This window comes from Egretta garzetta, unplaced genomic scaffold (assembly GCF_000687185.1).
Source record: "Egretta garzetta isolate BGI_Z169 unplaced genomic scaffold, ASM68718v1 scaffold858, whole genome shotgun sequence".
NCBI lineage: Eukaryota > Metazoa > Chordata > Aves > Pelecaniformes > Ardeidae > Egretta > Egretta garzetta.
Window position 1 is genome coordinate 214,004 of NW_009260590.1, and position 25,153 is coordinate 239,156.

Consider the following 25,153-nt stretch of genomic DNA (forward strand, 5'->3'; position numbering starts at 1 on the left):
TTAGTTTGCACAATGTTAATTTCTGTATGGCAGATATGTTTTAATTTGTTCCAGAAGAAAACTGTGTGAGTCATATGGAAGTAATACATTTATGTTTTGCATATACAATAATTCTGTGCATTTTCAAGTGCATGCCATCTGTTCAGCTTTTTGCCAGCAAGCCACAGTTTTAATACAGCCTGCAGAAAAGATAGGTACAATAGGCAGCATATGTCTTGGTCAGTACGGTCTAGCGAGTGCGCTGAGCAAAAGGTCTAGAGACTGCGCTTTGTGCTGTGCTGTGGGGCTTTGGCAGGTCACCTACCTCCTCTCTGCGCTTCAGGATCTTTTCCTTTGAAGTTAATGTACTCGTTATAGTCCTCACTTGGAAAAAAGTGAAAACACTAAGATGAGCTGATCTGGGAGAAAACCAAATATCTGTAACGATTAGTTCAAGTATCTGTAACTATTAATTCAAAGCCAGATTCTGTGAGGTCCTGAGTGCTTTTGTTTCTGATTGTTGAATGCTTTCCTGACTTGAATCCTAAGTGAAAAGAAATTAAACGCGATCATTAAACTTTTTTTTTTATTGCCTCCCCTCTTGCTATATTGAATATTGGTGAAGAATAAAGACAGATTTTTCTTTTTTTGTGGAGACAGCCCTATTGGTAGCTCGTTCAACAAAGGTGTTAATGATTCCTGATGGTATTTTTCTGAATCTCTTGTTTATGTTCCCAGAACAAAATGTGATGCAGATTTGGAACCTGCCATATGTAACAAATGATGTTAGGCACAGAGCCCTGCTTGCTGAGTGCTGTCAGTGCTGCTGGAGTAAAGGGATTCCTGTTTTCCCCCTGTGGGATACGAAAAAGCAACATCACTGAAGAATATTAGAACGTTTTGAGCCTGTCTCTTTATTTGCTAGCAGTGGTTTTAGTGTGGGTTTAAAATACCCTATTTCCATTAGAATCTCCGTTTAGGTTTTAGATTTTTTTCCACTTAAAACCAAATGTTTGTTACACTCAAAAGACAACAGTTTTATGAAATAGGCTTAAAGTTCCAGAGGAAGGTTGTGCTGCCTGCATGACTGCTCGGCTAACTGGGCTGTGTTGCCAACTTAAAAATCTCTTCCTGTTGGGGGGGGACCTCATTAGAAATACAGCGTAGACTGCAACTGGAAACCCGAACAGATTTGAATAATTAAGCAGATGGGCAACTATAATTACAGATTTTAAATGCACCTAGTGCATTTTATTTTGTCTCCTTTTATTTCCATTTCAATCTGTTCTTAATCTGTATTAATTTCATTTTAGAAAAATGTTCTTCAGCTTCTTATGTTTGGCTTGGCTTGTCCTCCCTCTGCAATGTTTATATATATCTTTGCTCTTTAGCTTGCAGGAAACCCTGCCCCCACCACTGCCAGGCACACTTTACTTTTCCCCAAAGCTTGCCCTTTAGCTTCATGCCCCTTTTCATTGCTCAGGAAGCCTATGCCAGCGTTAGCCAGAGTTCCCACAAAGCCTTCTACTTTGGAGCCTTCAAAGCATCTCCTTTATTTCCCCTATCTGCCTTTAAATACACAGAGATCTCCTTGAAAAAATATTTTGCCTCCTTGCTCAGCCTCATAAATGTCTTCAGCTAGCCAACAAGCTTGGGCTTCCTGGGGAGATAGCACAGCCATACATCCACAGTTGTGGTACTGCAGCAGCGGTCTGCATCTGTGTCTCAGCTTGTAGCTTCTCGATGCTTAGTGTGCAAGAAAGAGGTGAAGCATGGGTGGACCCATGTGACAGTCGTGCATATGTACAATACGGACCCAAGTTATATTTTGGTGTTTGGTCCTTTCCTCTTTCCCCCCTTGCTCACTCTTCGGTAGAACTTCTTGATGTACTATCAGCATGTTCTTGTCCCTTCTTACACCCTTCCTCAGATCAGGTTGCTGTTCACATTGCACAGAGGAGGCAGTTTAGCCAATCTAAACCAAATAAGCAGGTAAGAACAGATCTCCTGGTATAAACCAGTGCCAGTTTAGTGTCAGAAACACAGCTGGAGGATTTCCCTTGACAATCCTTTTTCACAAAGCTTGCAGACTGCTTTTGAGTAAGCTACTTCCTGGTCCCATACCATGAGTTGTTGTGAATTGTTCTTAGTCGTGCAATTTAAGACATGTTATTTTTAAGACATGTTATTGCCACAATGGGCTCAGCGTGCTGTGTACCTGCAGTTTCCTTTCCCACATTTTGTCTGGAGGTAGCATTTGTTTGCTTCTCCTGGCACTGGTGACAAGAGGGAGCATCTAATCCTTATCCTCTGGGAAACAGCACTTGGCTGCAAGCAAAAAGTAGTTCTCTGAGCCAGGAGAAGCACTCTCTTACATGTTGTTCTTCTCGTGAATCTGAGTCTTTAATTAAGTTTTTAATTATTTGCTCTAGGCTTCAAAAGAATTATAACCTCTAAAGCCAGGCAACTACAATAGGAAATTAATTAGGATGAGGAGAGCAAAGCGACTATCACTTTAAACTAGGCTCCTGAAAAAGGAGGTAACATTTCTTATTTTAATTTCCCTTTGATTTTTCAGCCCTGTTACTTGGCAGTCCCTAACCAGCAGGGTGTAGCTAAAGCCCCAATGACATTCTGGGACAATAATTGCATTTATTGTTTTTCCTTTGCTTTCTAGTTCAAACCATATGTTTCTGCCTTTTAAGATTAGGCAGCTATTCTGTACGGGAGGCAGTTAGTGTGGAGCGCAGAGGGAGTGAATGTGGAGTGCTGGTTGTATTTCAGTTAATGTCAGAGCTCATTTCAGTGCACCACCTCCAGATAGGCACGCCATAAGGCTGCCAGCTGTGCATAGTAAGCAGCTGTATGGAATGGCACTGACGAGTGTTTCTGTCAGGTTTCCTTCTTGTGGCCTAACAATCTACCAGTCAAGCCTGTTAAATTACTATGGGTGCAGCTCCCTGCTTTGTATATCAAGTCAAATGTTTTAGCTACGTATATCTAAATTTAAACTGATTTTTAGGGTATCATTCATACATTAAATATGCTGTTTTTGCAGATTATGATCAAAAAATGGTCGATCCCTTGTCCTCTACCTCTAAGTAGTGCCATAGAGACATTACAGGTAAAGTGCATGCTGTTTTGAAGTTTTCTAATGTTATGAGTAACTATAGTGCTTTTTTTACATTAACACTTTCAGAATGACTTGTAACTTAAGTTCCTTCTTTTCTTAATCATCACAGAAATGAAAAAGTTTCATGTCTGTGGTTTGCGCTTATTCTTTCATTATGCCATTTTTTTGCATGTATGTCTTCCAGGTTTCTAATTCTACCGGGGATTGTAAAGCAAAGCTCTTTCATCTCTCAAAAGAGGTAATCTCTATTAACAATACACAAACTTAAAGTGGGGGGGGGTGTGTGTTTGAAGAATTGGGGTTTAAACTCTATCCAGGGTAAGCTATTCTTCTGTAAAACTAGTTACAGGCTGCTGAAATATTTCCTATACCTGCTGCCAAGTGTTATCCAGTCTCACCCTTTTTAATATGAAGGCTGGCTGTCCAAGTTAGTATTTATGAAAAAATTTTACAAATATAACCAAAATAGAAAGTATAACACACACAGCAGTGGTCAGCCTCATGATGCAGTCAGATCAAGCCAACTTAATATGCCCTCAGCTGGAAGTCAGTGCTACTTGGCGGTTTGTACGCTTCTAGTTCCTGGTGAGGTAGAACAGGTTTCCTGCAACTGTCTGGACCTAACCTTAGGTTTTTTTCTTACCCGATGCTAATTCCTTAGGCCTAATGCAATCTTGTGCATTTCTTCAGATGCCAGCTCTGGTATTTGTTAATGATATGTGGCATTTAAATCATGTCACCACACATGAAGGCTTGCAGGAGAGGAAGAATCATGTGGAACTCCAGTGTCTGTGGGGCGAAGAGGGAAGGGAAAAAGGGAAGAATAAATCTGGGATAGGCCTGTAGTGTAGTGGAATTTAGGAGGGACACAGTTGGTTGTATTTGTTTAAAAAAACAAAACCACCCTCATCCTCCCAAGAAAAAGGCGGGGAGGGGGGGGGAAGGTTGGGCAATGCAAACACGAGACAAATGTTATCTGTAGATCAAAGAAGAAATTTTGCTTTGACCAGAAACATCTACTGTGAGATTCTGGCCTTTTGTCTGGTCTTTTGTGCTTTGAAGAATCTTGGGACTCATCTCTACTTCTTTTTTAATTTTAACTTTATCAATAGAAAGTGGCATATTTTTACGAGTATGGGCCTGATTATGTCAGCATAAAAGTGTTTGTTGTAGTTCAGCTTATTCCACTTGGCAACTGAAGTAAGCTATACTAGATGATTCATCTCTTCAATTACAAGTTTTTGGAATAATATACCACTAATTGTGTGGTTGCAACTTCAATTATATAACTACCTTAAAACTTTAGATGCCAGAGCATGTTATATTTTCTCGATGCTGTATCCAAATTTTTATGAAGGAGTAATAAGAAAATAGTGAAGTCAGGATGAAGGAATTGGTAATTTGACAAGTAGTTATGGATATTAGAATTTAGAAAACCTCTTAGAAAATTTCATGAATGATACACTGACTCTGGGGCAAATCCTACTCTTTTTACCTAAGTACTGGACCTCAATATAGCTAAAAAAGAATCTTTCAGTTGTTGGCTTTTATAGACAGCATGACCTCTCCTGATCATGAAACAGTAAGCTATGACCACCACTTGAAGAGGTACTAGTTGAAAAGGTCCATTTTTTGTGGAATGATTCAGAGATGCCATTTTGTTTTGGGGAGATTTATCTCAAAGCATTAATATGGAAAGATTTCCACGGACTTCCAACACTCGAACTGAATTCGTCCAGGTATTTTTCCAATCATCTGTAATTACAAACAACCTACAAGATTTTTTTTTTTTCTATTTCAGAGTGCTTATGCAATACCAACTATGGCCTTCTCTTTTCTCTGCCATACCTCAGTCTTACCCATCTATTGTGAGCTCCGAAGGTAATGTATGAAAACACATGCAATATGAAAATAGAATGATAGTATTTCTGTAATATTTTCCCTAAATTAATCTTGAATAATAGTTATTGTCATAGAATCATAGAATAGAATAATAGAATCATTTTGGTTGGAAAAGACCTTTAAGATCATTGAGTCCAACCTTTAACCTAACCCTGCCATCCCACCACTAAACCATGTCCCTAAGCACCTCATCTATCCTTCCTTTAAATACCTCCAGGGATGAGGACTCGACCACCTCCCTGGACAGCCCATTCCAGAGCCTGACAACCCTTTCGGTGAAGTTTTGTAGTATCAAATCTAAACCTCCTTTGGTGCAACTTGAGGCCATTTCCTCTTGTCCTATTGCTTGTTACTTGGAGAATACACTAACACCCACATCGCTACACCCTCCTGTCAGGCAGTTGTAGAGAGCGGTAAGCTCTCCCCTGAGCCTCCTCTTCTCCACACTGAACACCCCCAGGTCTCTCAGCCGCTCCCCATCAGCCTTGTGCTTCAGGACCCCTCACCAGCTTTCTTGCCCTTCTCTGGACGAGCTCCAGCCCCTCAATATTCTTCTTAGAGTGACAGGCCCAAAACTGAACACAGTATTTGAGGTGTGGCCTCACCAGTGCCCAGGACAGGGACACGATCCCTGCCCTGCTCCTGCTGGTCACACTATTCCTGATACAAGCCAGGATGTTTTTGGCCCTCTTGGCCACCTGGGCACACTGCTGGCTCATATTCAGATGGCTGTTGACCAGCACCCCCAGATCCTTTTCCACCATGCAGTTTTCCAGCCCCTCTTCCCCACACCTGTAGCATTGTGTGGGGTTGTTGTGACCCAAGTGTAGGACCCAGCACTGAGCTTTGTTGAACCTCATACAATTGGCCTTGGCCCATCGATCCAGCCTGTCCAAATCCCTCTGTAGAGCCTTCCTACCCTCCAGCAGATCAACAGTTCCACCAGACTGGGTGTCATATGCAAACTTACTGAGAGTGCACTCAATCCCCTTGTCCACGTCATTGATAAAGATACTAAACAGAACTGGCCCCAGTACTGAGCCCTGGGGAACACCACTTGTGACTGGCCACCAAGTGGATTTAATTCGCCACATTTACCACAACTCTTTGGGCCCGGCCATCCAGCCAGTTTTTTACCCAGCCAAGAGTACGACTGTCCAAGCCATGAGCAGCCAGTTTCTCCAGGAGAATGTGGTGGGAAACAGTGTCACAGGCTTTTCTAAAGTCCAGGTAGACAACATCCACAACCTTGCCTTCATCCACTAAGCAGGTCACCTTGTCACAGAAGATCAGGTTAGTCAAGCAGGACCTGCTTTTCATAAGCGTGTACTGACTGGGCCTGATCACCTGGTTGTCCTGTATGTGCTGTGTGATGGCGCTCAAGATGATCTGCTCCATAACCTTCCCTGGCACAGAGGTCAGATTGACAGGCCTGTAGTTCCCTGGATCCTCCTTCTGGCCCTTCTTGTAGTCAGTGCCATCAAACAATGCAAACTAAGTAGCTTTCATGTTTTTGGGAAATGTACAGTTTTAGCCTGTACTGGCTTTTCCTCTCTTACAGGAGAGAAAAGTAGCAAATATGGTTCCATCATCAATGTCAGTACATTGTCCTGGCCTGGACAATCTGGAGAAAAAAGGTCATTTGCTAAGGTACTTACTAGTTAATTTTTATTGCTGTAACTGAATCTGCATTTGGCCACATCTGATTCAGTGGTTTTTTTGACCTAGATTCTGTTCCTGGCTCTGAAGATACATCATCCTGTATAAATCAAAATTTTTATTTTAAAAATACTCTGGTATGCTTAAATTACCTACAAGATGGGGACAATGTTAGTTGTCTGCACAAAAAGTGCCCTTTAATTACCGGATTAAAAATACTTTTAAACCCCCTAACTGTTACGGACAGCACAGACCTCAGCAAATACTCTGTGGCCATAAATTAAGAGGATGCTTTCTTATGAAAGGCAAGCTGCTATTTTTTTAATGTAGATTGCATTGTTTTTAATAGTCTACAATACAAATTAAGTAACACTAATTTTCTGGTTTTTTTGCGGTTTAGTCCATCCAAAAGTAGAATGCAGAATGTAGCTGTGACAGGAATTGGTCTGAGTTTCCTAATTTACTTCATGTCTGCTCTGTTTGGGTACCTGACATTTTATGGTAAGTATATTCTTTGAGTATTCTTTAGAGTGAATGCTAATAATAAATGAGAAATGCATTCTGTCTGGAGTATTTCTGGCTTGTTTGTGCATTGATATGCTTGAGTCCTCAGAAATCCTGTTTCTGTGAAGACTTAAGAATATGCCTAACACTGCAAAGCATTACAGTCTCATTGACTTCTCAACATGTACGGTAGCTAAACTTTGCAGGGTTTATGCCCTAAAATGCTGTACAGGCAAGATACTGGTCCCTAAACTGTAGCTGATGGTCTGTTGATGCTCTCTAATGCTATGTAATTAGACTACTGATTGCCACTATATGTTGGACTGTATAATATTTTCACTTAAAAGCTAGGAACGGATTTATCATGGTGTGTGAGAAGGTTTGAGATCTGATAGCGGTCTGCTTGTCCAACAGGTTTGAAAGGTCTGTTCTAAGGCTGTATCTTCTAGCAGCATTTATCACTTATTAACCCTGTGATATCCCAGCACATTTGTAGTCTCTAGGAAGCACTTTGGCTGTTGCCTTTTATAAGGGGAATTTGACCTACAGCAAGCTAGCCCTAATGCTGGGTAGGCGTGAAGGTTTGCAGCATGTTTTCCCTGTCCGATACAGATTGGGTACAAAGCATGTGTGACTTCTTTGTTTTGTTTTTGTATTTTTACAAATTAATTGGAACTAATACTAGCTATGTCACTAGAAATCTGCTGGAAGTGGAAAAAAAAATTTCCATGAATCATCCAATTTAGAAAAGCATTATTTTAAAGGATTACACAAAGTGATTTCTTCATGATACCTTTGTTTATATGTAATGTAAAGACAAACTAGAGGACTCCGGAAAAAATTGACAAGGTACATAAGAAAATTAGAAGGTCTGAATCAGAGAAAGCATCCATCTAGTTTTGTGTCTTGACTTGAGCAGAGGGCAATCACAAAAGACTAGGGAAGGATTTAAAAGGATAAGGTTTGAGTTGGGCTTTCTGGGACATGCTTCTGGTCTTCAGTATTTTGTGTTGCATGCAGTTCCTGAACCAGAGGTGGTATCTGTTTGATACATGAACTGAACCAAGAAATGCACGTCTTACAGATGTTGTGGACAAAGTGCTTGATGAAGTAAATATACCTTTTTATTTACCAAACAGAAAAGTGGGCTATGACACTTGCCCTATTAAATTCTACAGACATCTTTTGTTTTCATTTGCTGTAGAGTTTACATGGCAATGTGCTTCAGTACCGATTTAATAGCTCCGCATTTGGACTTTTGAATACTTCTGGGTACAGTTTTTTAGTTGAGTTTAAACGTAGATGAGTTCGTCTGTCTGGTATTCTTCCACTTCCCAGGTTTCAGAACCCTTACCTGCGTAGTGGCTTTTTTAAAAAGACCCATCATAACTGTGGCAGAAGTAGGTGAGTGTCTGTTTCATACAGCAGTTTTAGTAGCCTGTCATAGAACATCACAGTGTGATGCCTTTTCTAAGGAATGTCACTTGGCTCTGTGTATCCTGCTTTAAATTTGTGTTATGGTGTATTCTGCTCACCTTGCATGCGTTGTCAAATTGAATCACCTCTACGTGGTGATCTAACTGTCCGCTGGTGTAGTATCATACAAATGCCATCACATAAATGCATCACAGTCACCTGTGAGGACTCTTCTAATATCTTCTAAAAACTCACCTTTTTTATGAGGTGACCCCATGTCACCCTTTTTATGAGACAACCACATGCTAACCTGTGTTGGTTGGAAAGAATAAAAATTCTTATAAGGGACAGTAAGGCAGTAAGACAAGTGTTCTGATTAGGGTTTCCTCTCCTTTCAGAGTGTTTTATGTTTCTTGATCACAGGGTTGAGATAGTGTCTGACAGAGCACCAAGAATCTGGCTTTCAGCAGCTAATAATTCCAAATTTCTAGGGAATTTTGCACCTTTTTTCTCCAAGTCTAAGTGTATGTCTGACCGGAACTGTTTGAAAGTGTTCCTTTGACACTCAGAATCCTTTGAAAAATTATATGGGGAGACATGAAACCCCTAATAGCATATAGGCCACTATTACTGTTTCCTGACTGTCTCCATGTGGTTTATAGGAAAATACAGTTTTGAGTGTCACTCTGAGGGTCTGAGAGATTCAGCAGGTGGTGTGGGGGAACCCATCTGTCTCCAGATGAGATCTCAACAAGAAGTGAAAAAAAAATAAAGGGGGAGAGGGGGAGAAAAACTGTAGTAGTCCTAGAAACCATCTCAGTTCTTGTTACCTTCACTGTCCTGATTTCTTTGGGACAAGTATTTGTCTTGATCGTAGTCTTTTAGTCTGTTTCAGTGGGAATATTTCTGGTTTTCTGCAAGCCTAATTTCTTTTAGTAACCCTTAGACTCAAGAGCCTAAAACACTGGAACCAGCAGTGGATGGGTGTCTGTAAGAAATTCTACCTGCCCCTGCAAGCTGCCTCTCCTTTTTTCACTTTTTGGTTGTCTTGTTTAATTAACTTATTTCTTTAAATAAAGAGAATCTGTTCCCTGTTCCTAAAACACCAGTCTGAGAAAATGTAAAACATTTTATTTTAAATTGAAAACAAAAGAAGAGTTTCCTCTTTGAAATGAGACATGCTTCATCTTTCTGTGGTTCAGATGGTTTGTTCTGTTTTCTGTGAATTTGAAACTTCATACAGTGACTGGACTTTGGTTGAAATGTTGGTCCATTCTGAAGTCAAAAAAAGCACAGAGTCAGGGTATGCTGAAAAAAAGTCAGGGTAGCAGACCACTTTCAGGGCTCTCACTGTTGCTGTTAACTTAGTGAAACTTTTCACCTTAAAAAGGCAAAAGTCAAAGGTGAAGGATTCATCACTTTTTGCCTCACTTCTGCCTTGAGTAGGACAAAAGTAACACCCATGACGGTGTATCCGTGAGATACGATACTATAGTAATTCCCCAGTAGAGTTGGTTTTGCAAAGCTAAATATGCATGTGGTGAATAGCACATGAGATTCTTACTGCTGAAGAAAACAGAGCTGTCACTTGGGTGTGTTGCCAGTGCTGTCCTCGACTGTTCTCTGGGTGCTGTAAGAATCCAAACTGACAGCCTTCAGGTGTCCTTGTGTTGCACTTACCCACTCACTTGGCACAGGGAAAAATCAGTGCCAATTGTCAATAGTTTTGTTCTTTTTTTTAAATAAGAAGGATCTTTTAGAAGTATAACTGATGCTAGTTGTCCTTCTCCATGTCATCCAGCAATACACTGCTAACTGTAGCCAGTAAAAGCACTTACGCCAGCATAGGTTTGAACATTTCTTTCTTCCTTCAAATTAGAATTGTAGTTTTTCTTTCAAATCATGAAATTTTACCTTGCAGATCACCTAATGTTTCTGGCAAAAAAAAAAAAAAAAAAAAAAAGGAAATGCAGTTCAGCCAGTTTAGCAAAATTAATTTGTTTCTGGCTTCTAGTTGAACCAAAAGAATCTGGTGTTGACTGTTTCAGACACACAGAACAAGTTTGACAGTTCTGTATATTTGGCCTCATGTCAGGTCATCTTTCCTTTTAATGCTTTCTCCTCCATATTTGTATCTTCTCTTCAGGTAGCTTTGGCTTCAGCAGAGGCTCTACGGGACTTGCCTCTTCAAGGTTTTTTTTCAGTTTTTCTCGAGGTTGCGTATCTGTTAGAGCTGGTATATCAGTAATGCCAAAGTGATGCGTATCTGCAACCCCCCTCCACCCAGCATTAGTCACGAGCAAATTGATCAATTTGAATGTAAGCTTAATATGAATTGCTAATTATCTTGGTTCTCAAATGATTAACAAAGCAATTAATTTTTCTGGTTTTCAGACAAAGTGGACTCTGAATTGCTACAAGGTTACAGCAGGTACTTGCCGCATGACATTGTCATCGTGACTGTTAAAGTAGCCATACTGTTTGCTGTGCTTTTGACAGTCCCTCTAATCCATTTCCCAGTAAGTACTCCTAACCGTTTTGAAGCTGGCATAAGCGATGGTAACACTAATGCTTTGCAGACTGCAATATTTGAGTCGCATCTAGTCTTGTGTATCTTACTCACTTGTCAAGTGATTGATCAAAGACCACATATTTGCATATGTTCCATGAGCGCTCCAAAATAACAACTAACCGCTAAGCTAATTTGTGCTCTTGAGACAGATTTCAGATTAAAACTAGCCCGCGGCATTGTTTTTAATTTAGAGAATTCAGAACTTCTAAAGTTTATTTAGTTTGATTTTTTCCCCCCTCTTAAATTGAGTTTTGCTGACTTTGTTTTTCCGTTCTACATGCACGCACCAACACACTTATGCTTGAAAACTCAATTTAATTGTAAATTAAAAACACATATTGACCTATTTCACCAAAAACCCTCTACTTTAGTTTATCAGTACCAGGGTAGAACTGAAAATTCATTCAGTTACGACCAAAAAAATACGTGCATGCAAAACTGTGTGTACAGAAATAGTGTATAGATTACATATCAGTTGGCAGCGTGTTGACATTTGCTACCAAGCATGCTCAAAGAGACAAGGCATTATCCCCCAGACCTTCTTTTGTCCCTGCAAGAAAGCAGTACTTCCATTAAGACTAATGGCCACATGATAAATACTGCTTTAATACTGAAGTAAGCTCTGTGCTACCAAAAGACAAAAACTATTACTAAATTTTTTGCATTTTGATTTTTGAAATGTTCATTCATATCTGGAATGATGTAATTCTTAAGTTTATGAAATGGAGAGAAGATTAAAAGATATGTATATGTGTGTATTTACCCATGCAATGTTTCTCTTCATGTTACGCAGGCAAGGAAAGCTGTGCTGATGGTATTTTTCTCTCATCTTCCTGTGTCGTGGATGTGCCATATCCTTGTCACTTTAACACTGAATACCATTGTTGTTTTGTTTGCAATGTATGTGCCAGACATTAAAAATGTATTTGGAGTAGTTGGTAAGTTGTTGTGGCTGTTTGTTTGTTTGGGTTTTTTTAACTTTTCTTCAAAAAATTCAGTATTATGATAAGCTTATATACTTCAGTCTTGCTCTAAGTAAAGTCTTATTTTCTGTTTTTTAAAGGTTCAACCACATCCACATGTTTGCTTTTTGTATATCCTGGACTATTTTATCTTAAACTTAACAGAGAGGACTTTTTATCACCACAGAAACTTGGGGTATGCTTTTTTTCACTAGTGCTAATAGTATTTGTGTGCTAATTATATTTAAACAGGCTCTTTTTCGATGCATCTTAATACACGGTAGAGCATATAATCCAAGGGGCAATGTTCTCGTTTTCATTGCAGTTCACAAAACCTGTGAGCATTTTCTTTTTCCTTCACGGTAGCTCTAGTCTTTCTGAAACTCCTCCTTCGCAAGAGAGTTTTGACTAGCAGTATGCCCATGTGCCGGGCCGTTGATCTGAATACATGCTTTTCCCTATAGTTTTCAGATGTTGACTTTTAATCCAATTTCTCCTCAGTTTTTACACATTACTCTGATGTTGTCTGGGCAGTTGGGACAAAGACAAACTGCATTTAAGAGATGTAATGTTTATGCTTGTTTTCTGTGTAAGCCTTCTCAAAACCTTTTTTTTTTTTTTTTTTTTCCTTTTTTTTTCTCCCCCTCCTCTTTATGGTTTCTTTTTTGGTGTAGTAGGTTAAGTTCTAGTTGGAATTTGTGCAGCAGCCTGCTTTTTGCATGGTAACTGTCTTCATTTTAACCACTGCTCAGCAGAGCAACTTCATGATGGTAGCTAAAATGCTGACAGACTGTTTATACATAGTCCTCCTGCCATTCTTCTGATTCATAGGGCTGCTCTTGTATTGACAAAATAGGGAATCTGGGAGAAAATCTAATAATGCTGCTCTCTGACCATTTAAAGTCTTTACTAGTTCCAATGGATTTGGGACCTTGTTATAAATCAGCAATTTAGTGTCTCTTGAACTGTGGTTGTTTTATCATCTGGTTATTCAAAAATGTAAAGAATCCATTGCAACTTGAATTATATTTTGAGTAAAATACAAGTTGAGTTTCTCAATTAATTCAGAGTTGTAAAGGACAAATGATTTTATTTTTTTTTTGCAGATGGATAGTGTGAGCAAGCAAACCAGACTGCTCAGAGTTCCCAGTGAAACTACCCCAGAGCAGGCTTAGTGCAGTTTCCCCCTAAGCAGATACCTTGTGTTTGAAGACTGAGTAATTTTGAACATTAAAGATTATTTTAAAAGACATTATTTAAACCTGTTCTTACAGGTTTTTCCATCATTAGTTATAAGCCTTAGAAATGTAAAATGCTTCCTTCAGTAAATGATTAATTTTGCTTTTCTTTCTTCACAGGCATGTGCATTGGTTATTTTTGGCATTTGTGTTGGCCTTCTCAGTTTAGTTCTCATAATTTTCAATTGGATTGATCAATAACAGCCTATTGTCACTGTCTGAGCTGAGCTTCAGAAGGACGGCAAGAACTGGAGATGTGTGAAAACCACTGAAACGAATGCTGGACATTCTACAGAAAACACTGACCAGAGCTGTCTGTGGAAGAGACAACGCTCTTTTTCACTGCGTTGCTGATGTTCCTTCTTTAATCTTGAGTCACTCTTTTCAGTTATTGGACAATTAGTCTTTGCCATTCTAAAATATTAGGTTTTAATGATGTAATTATGACAGGTAAAAAGATCTCTTGCGAATTTTACAGTGCAAAAATGGGTTAGTGGTGAACAAAAGCAGAACCTTGAAATAACTTCTCTTTTAAAGACAACGAGATGGATAGATACTACATCAGTCATCACATGCATATCATGTGCATTTAGGACAGAGAAAGACTTCTGTTGCTTGAATAGTTTCCAGAATTTCAGCCAGTTCATATTAAGAACTTCCCGATTCCAAATGTTTACCCTAATTTATCCTAACATGGGTCCAGAAACCAACTGCCTTAGCCCAGTTTAATGGGCACATCATGATAATATGTGTTAATTGTTTTTTTAAATACAGTTTTTATACCTCAGTGTACTTGAATCATACTGAAGTAATTTTTAAATTAGGAGGCTTTGCCCATCTAGCATAATAGGTTTTAGTAGCATTAGGAAGTATTTCCATTTTGCAGTTAATAACAGAAATTTTTCATAATACCTGCTTTTGAATATTATTCAACGTACCTCAGTATTCCTCCCAGTGAAAGACTTCTTTTTCTCTCTTATTCCCATTTTTACAAGTTGAAATTTGAAATAGAGTGTTTCTGTATTTTATGTACTGTTGTGTGTTGGAGAAGGTTTGGGCTTGAAAGGTGAGATTCTGTCTCTGTCGAAGACACGGGAAGTTTTACATCTATGGAACCCTAATTTTACCTTGGATGTCTGTAAACCTCCATGTGCCCTTTTATAGTTCCCCCTTTTTTTTTTCCCCTAATTGAAATGTGAATGCAATTTTCAACACCAACTGGGCTCTGTTAAATATGGTATTGAGTGCCCACCACAAAAGTTCCTCATATTAATAGAATGTAGGCAGTGGCTGATATTGTGGTAAGGTTTTTAAAATTTGTTTCTATCAGATGAGATCTGATGTCTTTAAAATAGCCTAATCTCTTCAGAGACATTATGCCCTAAGGAAGCTAAGCCTCCACAGAAATGGCTTGTGTAAAGTTAAGAAATTAGACCTCAGCCTCAAATGGCAAGATTTAGAGAGTGGGAAAGTTCTTCATTATTTCCAGATGCAATGTTTCTTTTAATTTGGCTTAGCACTTTCACGTCTGAGAAGTGGAATAAGACACAAGTGAATCATAGCGAAGTAATACATTTATGGAACATGAAAGCAGCTAGTAAGTGACATTTGACTAAATTTTTCTGTCCATAAGGTGCAAATGGGTTAGCAAATCAGTTGCCTGTTGCTGGAAAGTCCTGTTGAGACAGTTTGGCTAATATGTTGACTTAGGTTTTATCAGTTGAGATACGGGAGATGCCCCGGAGCCTGGCATTTCTGACTTCTTCGCAGTGGATCTGAGCTATTAGCCTCTTTAACTATCTCACATTGGATTTGGAAAAGGCTGATTGATGTGCCAACGTTAACATAACCCTGACTAAATGTGCTTGATCCTCACCTGTCTCATAGGGAGGAGCAGCAGATAGCAGATTTGGAATCGCCTTCTCTATTCCTGATCTGATAAACTGGGATTTCTCATGCCAACAGATCACTCTGCTCTCTCAGGATCCAGAAGATACTTTTCATTTTTGATAGATGGCCTGAAGGCACCCAGGTGGTGCAACTTGGTACTGCTTCAGGAATCCTTTTTGCCTGGGGGAATATTCTTCTACTTATGAGTTTAATACAGAAATAGACATGTGTGGTGAGGTCTGGGAACTAAGTCAGAAGTTTTGGGAAAGGGAAAAGACTGCAGTTATTTTTATCATAAAGTTTCTAGCAGAGGTTTCAGGACACAAGGCGAGCCATCCGGTAGTTTGTCAGTACCAGAAACAGCATGTCTGCTTTTGGCCAGAAGTTCACAACTAGTTCTGTGGCACTGGCTGCGGATCCTGGTTGGCTTGTTTAACGAGCAGAAAACCAACGGGACCACAAGATGTGAGACATTATCTGCCCAAAAAATGAACAGAATGAGCTCACTTGGGGGACAAGAAAAGCGAGGGGGGTGGTAGGAGTGGGACCATCTTTCTGAGCAGCAGCAGCAGCCGTCAGGTAGCACATTTTCCTCATAAAACCTCCCCCTTTGCCCAGCAGTTTCAGTTCGGCAGTTAAAGTGTGTGTGAGCACACAGGGGATGCCTCTAACTTGAGAGGTCTCTGGCCTCCTTTGAGCAAGGGATGGACCAGACTTTCTCAGTGTGTGAGTATTAATGGTCGAGGCTCCCCATCGTGCCTTTATTCTTGCAGGGCTCCCGGCTTGGTTTAACTCTTGGTAACCAGATGTAGCTGCCTTCCTGCCTGTGGCCACCCTCTAGTAGCTGTGTTTCACAGCCTTTGTTATACTGTAGGGGTTCAGCCTCTCGGGGTATCTCTGGCAGTGGTGCCAACAGCTGAATGTTGACCTTATAAAAGTGTACCTTGAGAAAGCAATGCCAGCTGCGCTGTCAAAATCGGGAAGTGATTTTTCTATCCGACTGAACCAAAACTTCTTAGGACAACGGGAGACCTTGCATTCACGTGAATGAACTGTAGGGGTTTTTTTCAGACACTAGAATTTAGGAGAAATGTCTCTTAGAAATTTTATGGAAATTGTTTCTCATTTGTCATGCGCTCTTGTAGCCTACTGTTGAGTAATACTCGTAATCACTGCTGTCACTTTATTTTAAACTCTAACCAGCAAGACTTAGATTATCTGTGAAGGTGCGGAAAATTGGCAAAGTTTTGCTGAGCTTTTGCTCTTTCCTCCTTCCCCTGAAAAAGCTGAGTCTTGCCGTGCGCTGTAATGGTCTTTTTGTACACAGGCAGTTGGGTTTGTGTGCATCACCTTTACAAATGTGACTGAGAAAATACCTGAAACATGGTGTTAACTTTACAGTTGATTCCTGTAATGCTATGGAAATTGCTACGTTATTGGTTTTAATCCCTGGGTATTATCCTAACTAGCCTGGCTCTTGGCTAACTGTCTTAATAGGTAGACTTTGGAATGATGAATACCAGTGTATGAAGTTAATACTGGGCGAGGATGAATGGAAGCAATTCACACCTCTGCTGGAGCTCTATGATTACACTTTGGCTGCGGTGCAGAAAGGATAGCAGCACAGGGGGTTACAGAGTGTGTGTTATCTTTCATCTGAAAAAGAGTTAGAAATAGCAATGTTAAGTTTCTGTGATACAGAACTTAAAATATGGAGAGAGGGAGAGGGGCAGAGAGAGAAAGGGCTTCCATTTCCAAATTTAGAAAAAGGTATGAGTGTTTTCCAGAATGAAAAAGCAGAGTAAGGACACTACTTTTCTCCTTCACATCTCCCACAGGCTGTTCTCTTCACTGTGTGTAAGGGTTTCACTACAGTTGTGCACTTGCATGAATTTTTGGAGCAAAACAGGCCTTCGGTCTGGGACTCTGCTCACTCCTGTGTTGCTAAATATATTTTTTCTTTATTCTTACAGACAGATGTTTTTTCCCTGAATTTCCAGATTTATGAATTTTGATGGTTCTGCTTTATTACCTGTAGTTAGCATTTTCCAACCACCTTTTCTGAGGACTTGACAGGAATGGATGAAGGGGCCCCTTTGGAAAGGTGGCCTTTCCCCAGCTGAACCAGGACAATGTAAGAGATGAAAATTAATTGGTAGCCTTTGATTTGTTTTCTCTCATTCTCCTATTTCCATTCCTTGACCATTTGAAGGCTGCTCAAATTTCAGATGGACTGTGGTAAGCTGGGTGTGGAGAGTGTCTCTTGTAAACAGCATGGCAGGAGCGGGTGCTGCAGAACAAAAGCGCTCGAAACCTGCCTTTGTGTTTTGGCAAACGCTCGTGGTTTATTCCCACGTTTCTAAGCAGTTGGTGTCTTAATGTATTGGTTTTCATGGCAATAAGTTTGTTTAAAATTCTCTCTTTTGTCCCTGTATAGTGAAAATTGAGACACTGGGAAACTGTCCTGTCGTCTATCCCTCCTTTCACCTTCCCCTTCACTTCAGCTTTGCATTAATACCTGTTATGTGGTGCTGAGCAGGACTGTGCCATTACCTGAACGGTCCGGGTGATGGTTAGGGGGGTGCAGCCTGGGCAAGAGGGTATGGATCAGGGAAGGCACCGCTTTATCGATGCCCTGCAGGCCTGACTTTTACTCTGTCCACCACTCGTCTTTGTTGGCGGTCAGTGTTACCTGTAGCAGACCTTTCTGGTGTGCCCATTGCACCTGTTCTTGTAACAATTTGTCTTTTTGAAACATGGAGACATCTTAAGTTTGCTGATTCGGAGTTCTTAAATCATTTTTGTCACGTGTAAGGTGCTGTATTCCCTACCCTTGCAATCCCGATGGGGATGAAAACACAATGCTGCAACAGGATCTCTCTGACTGAGCTGCTAGGGCAAATGTTAAATCCTTCAGCAGCTCGTAAGAGTGTTTGTTTGCGTGAGAGAGAATATGGGCTTTTACTTTATTCCTGTATTGCTCATGCTGCACAAAGTATGGTTTTGGTACGGATCTGGAAGCCAGTGCTTCAAGAGCTGTAGTCCACGGAGGCTGCGAGGATGCAGGGGAGCTGTCGGTCCCCACTTGCCTGTTTTGAGGCTCCGTAGGTGTCTCCTCTGGACAGCAGCAGAGCAGGGTTACGGACCCACGTGGGTATTTTGCCTGACCCAGTATGGCCGGCCTCACTTCAAATAAACTCGTAAAATTAATCTTGAGGATTATTTGTGAAGAAGATGAAACAGTGTCATTAGCATCAGCCGATGCGCGTTCGGCATTACGTGTGGTAGGTGAGGACAGGAGCCCGTCTGTTCGGGTCGGGAATACCAGCGATGGCCCCGTGGCAGTGGAGGCGAACCTGCCCTCCGCCAGCTCCCGAGCCCGTGCTGAGCCCCAGGGAGGTTCGGAATTTGGGAGCCCTGCCAGTTCAGCGGCCTGGGGTCCTCATGTGCCTTACACTGATACTTCTATAAAAAATAGAGAGAGATGGACAGTTACCAATGCATCGCTACAAATACTTGAAGATCTGGGGTCTTCATGTGCCTTACACTGGTACTTCTATAAAAAATAGAGATGGACGGTTACCAATGCATCGCTACAAATACTTGAAGATTAATCAACTTGTTTCCAAATGTGCCTACTTAAGGAGATGAAAATTAATATTCTTATTTCTATAGTGGGCATCCTAACGTGCTCTCTAATTAAAGACTGAAATCCAGATCAGTCCAGGAGCTAAAGTAACATTGATTGTTGTAGAACTCCTTTCCCAATTAGATTTAATTTAACACTTTGCCTGAAGTTGTTGTTTTACAGTTGACTTCCATGTCAAAGGCGTTAGTTGTAGTTGCGTCCTGGAAAACCTTTGGACACGTTTGCTGCTGCTTCCTAACGACTGCTGGGGGCAGAGAATTTTCAGTATTACAGAAGTGCTGCCAAACTTCCACACTTCGTGGTGGTGTATTTTGTATTCGTGTTTCAGTAGTGATCATTCATGTGGAATTGGAATTATCTGTATGTAAAAATAGCCTAGCTCAGGTCAAACCCGTGTGTTGTACAACAAATTTCCTATTCTGGGTTCTCCCTCCCTCAGATTCCCTGCGGAACAGCCAGGGCGTGTTCCAAAAGCCCCCTGAAAATAAAGAGCAGTGTTTGTGTAACTCAGCTGATTTGTCCTCTTTGCTTTGTGCCTCACGTGCCTCCTCAGTGAAACAACCAAGCGTTGTCGCCCCTGCAGTCGGTGCCCGACGTGCAGAGGTGTTGCTGTTAGCCCCGGCTCAGGCTGTAGCGTCACCTTCGCCAGGGAACGGTGGTGTCCTTGAGCATCATTCCTGGCGTGGTGGCTGTAGCACATTTGCTCACTTACGCGTGTTCTCCCTCATCTGTGCAGTTGTGCGTGGGCCCCGCTCTCTTCTGCAGGCGACGTCTTGCAGCACCCGGCTTGAAATGGATGGGAGACGCAGCCCGGGAAGCTGTTGTGAATTGCTCCTCCTGGACCTGGCTGCCCTCGGTGCTGGATTTTACTCTTTGAACTCTGCTCAACAAAACACAGAGGATGTAGAAAATAACTTGTCCAGCGAGAACCACGGTTGACGTCCTCTCAGGTATTGGTTTCATCAGCCGCAAACTCACCTCCTCGGCGCCGTTCTGCTCCCCTCTGTAAAGCAAGAGGCAGCAGAGGAGACCCCGGAGGCTGTAGCCGTGCAGCGTCCCGCCCTGCCCCGGCTCTGCCTCCACGGACAGCAAGTGCACAGGTGGCCTGGCGGTGCGAAGCGGGGTGGGAAGCCCCTCGTGGAAACCCCGTTGGGAAGGGCCGCCTAGCACAGCGAGGGGAGGGTCGGCCGGGGAAAGCAGACGGCTCGTTACGGGGCAGTCGCAAGAGGGAGGGTGGCTGCCCCGGAGGGGCTGGGGAGCAGGGACGTGCCTTTTGGCTGTAAATCGTGGTGCTTTCCGATGGCCCTGAGTGCCAACCTGTGAGCACCGCTCCATCCGCTTCGCGAGGTCTACGGGAGTCCTGAGGCGAAACATGGAGAAAACCTCGTTACTGTGCTGCTGGCTCGATTCCAGGGCTGTAGGAATGCTCACACGCGTGGCAAGGAATATCAGCAAATTTGTGTTTACTTAATAACGTTTGCCCTGACTAGAACCGGTACCAACCAGCGTAAACCCTGGCTTTGTCAAGTGCGAGGCAGAGCTTGGTCTCACGCCACACCAGCTGCTCGTACCCGTTTTTGTTGCCGAGCGGGTCCCGCCTGTGCTTGGCGTTGCTCTTGCCTCCAGCATCGCTGCTCGCATGTTAGTGGTTTACACAGCAGCCGCGCGACGCCAGGCAGCTCTCCGCACCTGGTTTAAATTTAAAGCTCGTTTGCACATGATGTCACACTTTTATTGTCAGCCCGGCGAAGGTCAAGACAGTTCATTTTGGGAAGGTTTGCATTGTTGAGCCTTTACAGCGCTGCCATTAATGCCTTCGCCATCTGACTTACATTTCAGTTTTCTGGCATGATGTAATCGAAGGCACGAGATTTATACGACGGACGGGGAGGCTGGTGGGGTGCCTAATCAGCCCGGGTCGCAGAACTACTTTTCTGGAGACCGAGGGTAGAAATTACTGCTCCACGCGGCGTGGCTCATGGCCAGAGGAGGGTTAACGAGCCCTGGAAGCTCGGGGTGGGTGTTACAGGCTGTTGCCTTTCAGGAGCCCAGTCTCACCGCTCCGTTGACCAGAGTGGGATGGTGTTGCTGGGTCTCCCCACCCTCCCAGGTAGTGCTGCTTGATAATGGGATTTACACGCAGGGATGGAGAAAAGATTTGGGATGTGGTTATGATGGCGCAAAACCCGTAGGTTTGGAGTTGAGGGCCATGAGGATCTCGGCCCCTGTTCTCGCCTCCTCCCATCACGCTCTGCTGTTTCATTTTGTCCATCAGCCCGGAAGTGAGGCTTTCACGTAGCGTTTCCCCAGCTGGGTTTGGGCAGCTTGTGGCTGTGTTCTCCTGCAGGAAGGGTTTAAGTAGCCTGGGTGTTTTACACCTTGAAGATCTGGCACTGGGCATAGCTCATGAGATGCATGTTTAGATTTTTGCTTCGGGATTTTGATGAACAGCTTCCATAGAATCATAGAATGTTTTGGGTTGGAAGGGACCCCTGCAGGTCATCTAGTCCAACCCCCATCTAGTCCATCCCTGTAAAAGGGAGAAATGGCTGAATTCAGGCTTTTTATTGTCTACAATTCAATTCTCTTTCTCCAAATGCATAAATCAATGTTTGATCCTTCAGGACTAAGCTTTGAAGAGCCTGAGCTGTGATGCAGAATTGGGTTCATGATGGTGGGTACCAGACAGTCTGGGCAGAAGCTGAGTCGAGGGAGAACCTGCTGACCCATGTCCGTACGGCATTGGGGCGAACTTCTGCAGTAACACTGACCTCCTCCTCCTCTTGCTCCTTTTTAATTGCCAGTCACTGTGTGGTCACACGAGCCCGTCTGGAGGCTCAGTCACCCCTGAGTTTTGGGTGGGGGTGCAGGGGGATTTAGGGACCCCTGCAGGTCATCTAGTCCAACCCCCATCTAGTCCATCCCTGTAAAAGGGAGAAATGGCTGAATTCAGGCTTTTTATTGTCTACAATTCAATTCTCTTTCTCCAAATGCATAAATCAATGTTTGATCCTTCAGGACTAAGCTTTGAAGAGCCTGAGCTGTGATGCAGAATTGGGTTCATGATGGTGGGTACCAGACAGTCTGGGCAGAAGCTGAGTCGAGGGAGAACCTGCTGACCCATGTCCGTACGGCATTGGGGCGAACTTCTGCAGTAACACTGACCTCCTCCTCCTCTTGCTCCTTTTTAATTGCCAGTCACTGTGTGGTCACACGAGCCCGTCTGGAGGCTCAGTCACCCCTGAGTTTTGGGTGGGGGTGCAGGGGGATTTCCACTACTGCTCACTGACCGGTTGCTGACCAAGTTCTTCAGGGCTTAGAGAGCCATAGGTGAAATCACACGTGGCAGGGGAGGGCTGCAGATGGAAGGTCTGTCTGGAGGTGACTTTGCTCAAACAGGGAGAGTTTAGGTCACTAGAAAGTGGCTGAGACTTCAACATTTCCATAGTCCATTCCTCTGCCCGGGCTCTAGAGGGGGGGGTTGTAGCTTCCACTGCCTTTTTGATGTTGTCTACATGTTTGAGTACAGGATCACTGTGCATATTTTTCTCAACAAAGATACATGGAATTCATGCCCCAAACATTGCTGCATCTTCAGGACATTGGTCCTTTTACCCCTCCTGGATGTGTGCTCTTCTCCAGAGCGATGCAGCACAGCGAAGTCCTGCTCGCAGATAGGCAGCAGTAGTAAGGAAGGGCAGAATGAAGAGCTAAAAGCCCTTTTATTGCATCAATGGATATTTATCCATAAACTCTGTTGGCTGAAGGTGAGCTGCTTCAGATTTGGTGGGTGCTGAGACCAGCGGAGTCATTCCCGTGGCACTCTGGGGTTGTGGGCTGTTACTGCAGCACATCCCTGCCCAAGGGTCAGAAAGGGTTTGAGGTGGGGATGAGTGAGAACACCCTCGGCTGCTACTCAAGCAATGAGACCATCGAGGGCAACCAGGCCTCTTGCACAACGTGATCACCAGATGGGATTAAGGAGAAAGGCCCACGTCTCGGGGGATGGCCTTGCACAACGAGGTGCCCCCTGCGAGGTCCATGATGCTCCCTGGCAGCCACGGCAGGGCAGGGAGCTGCGCGGATGTGGTCGTTTTTAATACTTGTTGCTGGAGCCAGCTCCAAAATTGTTGAAATGGTACGGTTTTCCTTTTGGTATTTGCTGGCATGGTTTCCGCTGCTGTTTACAAGTCATTTCTTCTGGAAACAACTGAGCAACGGGAACATTTGTCTGGTCCTTTTCCAAGGGGAGATTACTCGAGTGATGGTGGAGAGACATTGTCTTGGCCTGGCTGCCAAATGTTAGTCAAAGACGTCTGTCTTGCCGTTCCTTAATCTGACAGTTCAATTTGGTGAGTTGGAAGCCAAGGAATGACGTTTCCCCAGGGGATGCAAAACCTCAGGCTGGAGATACGTGGAAACCATGGACAGATTTGTTCCCCCCCTGCCCCCAAATTTCAATGTTCTGAAAGTCGATCTTCGAGCTTCTTCCAGCCACTGAAGCTGTTCCACCAGGGCAGGGGCCTCGTGTTTGCCACGTCTTGTCCAAACAAGGCCTTTCCCTCTGAGTGGAGGTGTCACCACACATTCTCCAGCACACTGCTAAGGGGGAAATACTTGGCTTGAGCACTTCCCCGCCGCCCCTCGCTCCCTCTGCGGGGGTGGAATACAAACATGAGGGCTTTAGGGGTCCCGGGAGAGACTGAGTGAAATTCCTTGCTTTGAAATGAACCTTAAAGCCGAAAAATTGAGTCTTTTAAAAATGTAATGCTAAGCACAGCGTTTCGCTAGGCGTAAAGAAACTCCACGTACATTAGTGTTTTGATAGCTCAGCATTATCCATTAGGCTCCAGCATCTGGGATTCAGGGGATGGCTGAAGCGATCTATCACACGGAGATTTGGAGGGGTTTAGGGGGTTTTGTGCACATTTTAGACCCAGCTTTGACTTGCAGCCGCTCCTGACTTCAAGGAGAGTTGGATCAGTCCTTTGAAGGTGTTTGCTTTAGGGATCTTTCCTCTGTGAAAGGGTAGCGGAGCAGCCTTGGCCATATAAATCAATTTGGAAGTGAGTTATAAAGTGTTTAATTTGCCTTCTATTAAAATTCTTTGTCATCCCTCCAGTCCCTACTGCTTGCTGTTAAATGAGCTCTTGGGAAGCAGGGGATTGAAGTCCCTTTCTCCGCTGCAGAGGGAACTTGCTTGACTGGGGAGATCTAAAAAGCAGAGTCCGATGGATGTTGCCTGTAAAAAAAGGTGAGATTTTAGTGATAATTTGGTGAATTTAAAAGCTCTTTGTTGTCCCATGCAAGCCCGGGCACTTTGAGTGTCACCACACGACTGGGTGACAGGAGCACCCAAGGGTCAGTCCCCTTTTCTGGTGTCATCCTGCTGCTGGGGAAGTGTTTAGAAGCCTAAATGCTGGAGGCTTTTGATGAAAGGGTCAGAAGCCAAGGAATGACGTTTCCCCAGGGGATGCAAAACCTCAGGCTGGAGATACATAGAAACCATGAACAGGTTTGGTTCCCCCCCGCCCCCCCTTCAAATTTTAATGTTCTGAAAGTCAATATTCAAGCTTCTTCCAGCCACTGAAGCCGTTCCACCAGGGCAGGGACCTCGTGCTTGCCATGTCTTGTCTAAACAAGGCCTTTCCCTTTGAGCTGGATCTTCAGGATCCGGCCCCTAAAGAGGGGCTCCCTTTTGCCCGGGTTGGGCTCTGCTTGCTCCAGCTTCAGAGAGACCCAGGCTAAAGATGGCCAAGGCAAAGGGATTCCCCGTCCCTGCCATCCCCGGTGGAGGAAGTAGTTGGCTGAGAGTGGAGGGGAGGAGGGAGCAGTGGGAGGAAGGATTTGCTGGGCTGCCCCTCGGAACTGTGGTGTTTTGCCAACCCAGAGCAGAGCGTGTGTGTGATCCAAAGCACGAGGCCCCAGCCCAGCTGTGCAAGGGCTCTGCGGGGCCAGGATGGGGACATCAGCCCTGCTGCTTCTGTCACCCTCCATGCCTCAGCTGCCTGCGCCTCCCCACCATGGTTGTCTGGTCTGCCCTTGCCCCCCACCACGGTCCTATTGTGGTCACCCATCTTGTAGCCTCCTCCTCTACCTTCAAGAAAACCGGAGGAGAGCCCGAGGTCCAAGCCTGTCACTCTGCCTCTTCTGAGCTGGCCATAAACACGCTCGCCTGTCCCCAAGGATCTAAAAAGAGCCACAGGGGGCAGCCCAGGGGGTGGGAGACGCTCCCAGGACCAGTGTTTC

General features: G+C 43.4%; 1 protein-coding gene across 1 annotated transcript in view; it reads left to right on the plus strand.

The window, feature by feature from the left end:
• SLC38A6 (solute carrier family 38 member 6) overlaps window positions 1-13,566 on the plus strand; it is a 39,854-nt gene extending 26,288 nt beyond the window's left edge. The window contains exons 8-15 of the mRNA XM_035900170.1: window positions 3,038-3,103; window positions 3,297-3,350; window positions 4,914-4,993; window positions 7,074-7,174; window positions 10,988-11,112; window positions 11,959-12,103; window positions 12,229-12,323; window positions 13,486-13,566. Coding sequence (XP_035756063.1) covers window positions 3,038-3,103; window positions 3,297-3,350; window positions 4,914-4,993; window positions 7,074-7,174; window positions 10,988-11,112; window positions 11,959-12,103; window positions 12,229-12,323; window positions 13,486-13,566 — 747 coding nt within the window. The remainder of the gene's footprint in view (window positions 1-3,037; window positions 3,104-3,296; window positions 3,351-4,913; window positions 4,994-7,073; window positions 7,175-10,987; window positions 11,113-11,958; window positions 12,104-12,228; window positions 12,324-13,485) is intronic.
• The last annotated feature ends 11,587 nt before the right edge of the window (window positions 13,567-25,153 follow it).